General features: G+C 43.6%; 1 protein-coding gene across 1 annotated transcript in view; it reads right to left on the bottom strand.

The window, feature by feature from the left end:
• Positions 1–5,030, bottom strand: part of LOC106808431 (fatty acid hydroxylase domain-containing protein 2-like) — a gene marked incomplete at its 3' end in the record, with an annotated part of 7,340 nt that overhangs the window by 889 nt on the left and 1,421 nt on the right. The window contains exon 2 of the mRNA XM_014811157.1: positions 845–1,123. Within this exon, the coding sequence (XP_014666643.1) occupies positions 845–1,123 (279 nt within the window). The remainder of the gene's footprint in view (positions 1–844; positions 1,124–5,030) is intronic.

Raw genomic sequence — 5,030 nt, forward strand, 5'->3', positions numbered from 1 at the left:
CGTCGTCTCTCTCTACTCTCTCTCTCTCTCTCTCTCTCTCTCTCTCTCTCTCTCTCTCTCTCTCTCTCTCTCTCTCTCTCTCTCTCTCTCTGTCCAGGGCCCGATTTAGGAGTGGGCAGCTGCCCATGGGCCTCCACAAACCAGGGGCCTCCACATATTTGATTTCTTTTTTAATTTGTTAAGGAAAAATATAGGCTGACCTGAATGACATGCACGCAACCCGTATCAATCAAAACCAAACCGTTGCTGTGCGCATTTTACATCTTTCATACGTAAGACAGCGGCATAACCCATATTGTATTTGTTTGGGAATGGTATAGTCAACTAGTACAGGGGGAAACGTACCAACGGCTCAACGTAGCCAATATTCTCTCTCTAATTGCAGTTAACTTTTTTATGGCATTATAACAAATGATGGCTGCCCACAGGCCTCCACATGTCTAAAGCGGGCCCTGTCTCTGTCTGTCTCTCTTTCTCTCTCTCTCTCTCTCTCTCTCTCTCTCTCAATCTCTCTTTCGATCTCTTTCTCTCTCTCTCTTTCTATCTCGCTCTCATTATCTCGCTCTCTCTCTCTCTCTCGCGCGCGCGCTGTCTTTCTCTCTCTCTCTCTCTCTCTCTCTCTCTCTCTCTCTCTCGCTATTCTGTCGCTCTTCTCTCAACACCGCCACTAATAATGGCTACGCTTTCGAAACTAGATAATGGAAAAAAGTTATATCTATTATCTACTGTTGGTCATAAATAAAACATTTGTATTATATTACATGCATGCACGTGATAACGTTGCAGTTAATATGAACACGCGTATTGTAACGAGCCGGTGAGTAGAACCCCTTCGAAAACCTACTTCAAGTGGTGAAAGTCGTGTGCCTTGGGTGACGTCATAAGTGGGAAATGATAACCGCAGTGGTCGTTTATGGAGAACCAGATGCCGACGGTTAGCGCGACGAGCATGGTGAGGGCGCGCGCGTGCGCTCTGACGACTATAGCTCCGATCATTAGCGGTGACAGGTTGGCGACGGCGTGTTCGATGGGGTGACAGTACATCGTGATCAGCGCTGTGGGGCTTGTCCATTCGTGGTGAATCTTGTGGATGCGTTTGTATGACCACGGGTGATGGAATAACCTGCGGACACCGATAATCGCAAATTATCTGCGATGAACATCGCGAGTGAAGACGTGTGTGTGTATGTGCGCGCGGACGTGTGTGTGTATGTGTGTGTGTGTGTGCGCGCGTGTGTGTGTGCGCGCGCGGATGTGTGTGTGTGCGCGCGTGCGTGTGTGTGTATGTGCGCGCGGACGTGTGTTTGAATGTATGTTTGTGCGTGTGTGTGTGTGTGTGTGCGCGCGGATATGTGTGTGTGCGCGCGGATATGTGTGTGTGCGCGCGGATATGTGTGTGTGCGCGCGTGCGTGTGTGTGTGTTGTGCGCAGACGTGTGTGTGTATGCGCGCGGACGTGTCTGGGTATGTGCGCGCGGATGTGTGTGCGTGTGTGTGTGTGTGTGTGTGTGTGTGTGCGTGCGCGCGCGTGCGTGTCATTAATATTAAACGAGTAATACGTCCAATGCATGTCCACTGTCTTGCCCAGCTTGCTAAATGCCAGGCTAACGTTTCATTAGGAGTGTTCCCAACTTTGATATCATTAATAATTAATGATTAATGATTAATGATTGATAATCCTAACCCTAACCCTAACCTAAATAACATTAAACCACAAACTAATATATGACCATGACCATATATATATACATATATGTTATTATGACCATTAATGACATTATATTTTATATGATATTAAAGTTGACATTATATTTTATATGATATTAAAGTTGGGAACACTCCTAATAGAGTATCACCCAAATGCCACCTCTGGATTAGTGCGTCCCCATTGCGCCAACGCTTCACTGCGTTCGAACACTGCGATTTTTTCGTAAAAAATATTGCTGTACCTACCCGAATATTGACGAGTGACTGATTACTATATATCACCGACTGTATGATACTAGTAAGCCGGACTACAACCCTATGTTCTTGATTGACCTAGGAAAAAAAATCACGCAAGCCGGACACTCTTGCCATCATGCTTGACTTGCTTGCGCAGGAAATAATCTTCATCGATATCTGCTCTACCGGCATTTAGCCACTTTCACATGCATCGACTCTGTTGACAACAACAGTGACGAAATAAACAGACACACACACACACACGCACGCACGCACTTGTAATGGCATGTAATTATTGTATTAGCCAATGGCATGTTGACGAGAGCGGCTTTCGCAGAAGTGTTTATGAGTAGCCGAGTTCTTTAGTGACAGAACGCTATCTCGCGAGATTTCGTGGATCGGCTAGAGCGCCTTTATTATAGAGCCAATCAGCACTGCCGCTAGCAGTGCAGCGAAATAAAATTGATTTATTATTTGCACTCGGGGAATTATTACGTGCATTATGAACCTTGTGGGGCTACAGTTAGATGTACAGGAAGCCAGGCGTACACGCGCGATCCTACCCTATCTCGCGCAGATAATCACCACGGCTAATGGCATTAGGCAGTTGAGCGATGGAGATGCACGACACGCGTGTGCATTACTTATAAGTGAAGTAACGTCAATAGTCAATCCTCGATAGCCGTAATAAATGTTTCCACCTTTCATTTCCATTTAGTTTTAATATAGAGTTTTATTACGTTGATATTACATACGAGTCACATAACCAAAAAAATGGTGCTTACCAGTAAACATCAGGAAACTTCGTAAATCTATCCTCAATTTTCTGAAAATCGTTATAATCATGTGCAGAAAAAGAATTAAAAAAATTGCCTGTGATATACGGAACACTTAATATATATTTGAGAAAGGGTTTGTGCAATAATCCCTTCTGCGATAATCATGTGACCTGACACGTAGGGGTGATTGGCTGCCACTCACGATTTGTCGCCGACCGCCGCAAAGAAATAGAACCGTTTCTATTCCTGCGATCGCAGTCGGTGACCGTATTTTCGATCGTAAGAGAATTCAAGTCGAGTTTAGTCGCCGATGTTTTTATCGGCGATCTGGCCGGTTTTTGACGTACGATCTTCAAATTTTGTCGGCGACTAGGTCGTAAGGGCGACCTGAGTTAGCCTTTACATTTCATTACTAATTTATCGGCCTGTCAACTATCACACACGCATGCGCGCACGGACGCACTCACGCACACACACGCGCACGCGTGCGCATACCTACACACAAACACATTTTTATTCAAGAAAAAACATTGCGCCTTTTATAATCACGCGTAATATAACGTATATTAATGTATAATCGCGCATAATATAACGTATATTAATGTATAATCACGCGTAATATAACGTATATTAATGTATAATCACGCGTAATATAACGTATATTAATGTATAATCACGAGTAATATAACGTATATTAATGTATAATCACGAGTAATATAACGTATATTAATGTATAATCACGAGTAATATAACGTATATTAATGTATAATCACGCGTAATATAACGTATATTAATGTATAATCACGCGTAATATAACGTATATTAATGTATAATCACGCGTAATATAACGTATATTAATGTATAATCACGCATAATATAACGTATATTAATGTTGATGTTATAATAAGGGGGCGCATACGGCGAAGCGATACCCTGCATGAAGCACTAGTGGTTACGGTTGTTCCGACGGTTGTTACGGCGGTTGTTCCGGCGGTTGTTCCGGCGGTTGTTCCGGCGGTTGTTCCGGCGGTTGTTCCGGCGGTTCCGGCGGTTGTTCCGTCGGTTGTTCTGGCGGTTGTTCCGACGGTTGTTCCGGGGGGTGTTACGGCGGTTGTTCCGACGGTTGTTCCGGGGTTCTCCGTAAGGCACGGCGATATGTATCCAGCAGGTAGGCCATCATCATCATTGCACTCGTCAGCATTGCACCGTGTGGCGCAGTCGCATGTACTATTATCACTGGATTCGATGCACTCTTCCCATTTGTTGGTCATATTTTCTACTCCGCAATCTCTTACAAAGGACTGAACCAGATCTGAAACAACGTCCGTCACACGACATTAAACGCGTAAGCAAATAGTCTCCCAATAAAACAGATTGTTATAACAGGCAATACGTGTATTGTGTTTATAGTAAAAATATTAAGCAATCTGTATGTCTGTTTGCCTGTCTGTCAGTCTGTCAATCCATCCATTGCTCTATTCTGCGCTCATCCTCTAGTGCGATCATCCTTCATTCAGTCATTTTGTCCGTTTGACGGATCGTCTACTCTACGCATTTGATTCCCTCACCATCCTCCATCTGAAGAAGTGTGTAGCAGAAAGTACTCTCAGGAGGACAGTCTGTAACGGGTGATCCGGTCACAACCTCTGCAGGATCATTCTGGCATATGCTCGCGTTCCATGCCCCTGGTGTACTTTCAGTACACGTGTAACAACTCAGTGATGATGCTGCAATACACCATGACACACAAACATAAAATACGGCAAATACGGCATTTAACTGCTGCGCGGCGGCGGCGGCGGCGGTGGTGGCGCCGAAAATAATTTAACTCTCAAAGTAACATTATGTGCGTGTAGAAGTTTAAATGAGCATGACATCCAATTTACTTCAGTAGTGTTTAAATAGGCAGTAGTTTTGTAAGTGTTTCCAATTAAAACACGTGTGCGCATATCATAGTACATTTCACGATACAGCCTATAGTGCGTCATTCTACTTCAAATCTGTCCTGCTCAAAATCTGTCTGTTTGCACTAATATATGCCTTACTTTCACCATACAACAAACAACGTGAGATCAAAGTTAAAAACAAATTGAACTTACCAGTGTTTGCCATCAGTACCAGCAGCAAACAGGCTATGAGGTACATTCTCATCTTTATATCCATGTAGTATAGTGTGTCCAACTCAGCTTCAAACTTTTATTCCTTTAAGCGAATAATTCGTTATATTTTATACAAGTTAGTAACGCTGTGACGTGCACTCTACTGAGATATATTGAAATGTAACAACTATATATAGGTTAAAATTCAT

This window comes from Priapulus caudatus, unplaced genomic scaffold (assembly GCF_000485595.1).
Source record: "Priapulus caudatus unplaced genomic scaffold, Priapulus_caudatus-5.0.1 Scaffold277, whole genome shotgun sequence".
In the NCBI taxonomy this organism is placed as follows: Eukaryota; Metazoa; Priapulida; class Priapulimorpha; order Priapulimorphida; family Priapulidae; genus Priapulus; species Priapulus caudatus.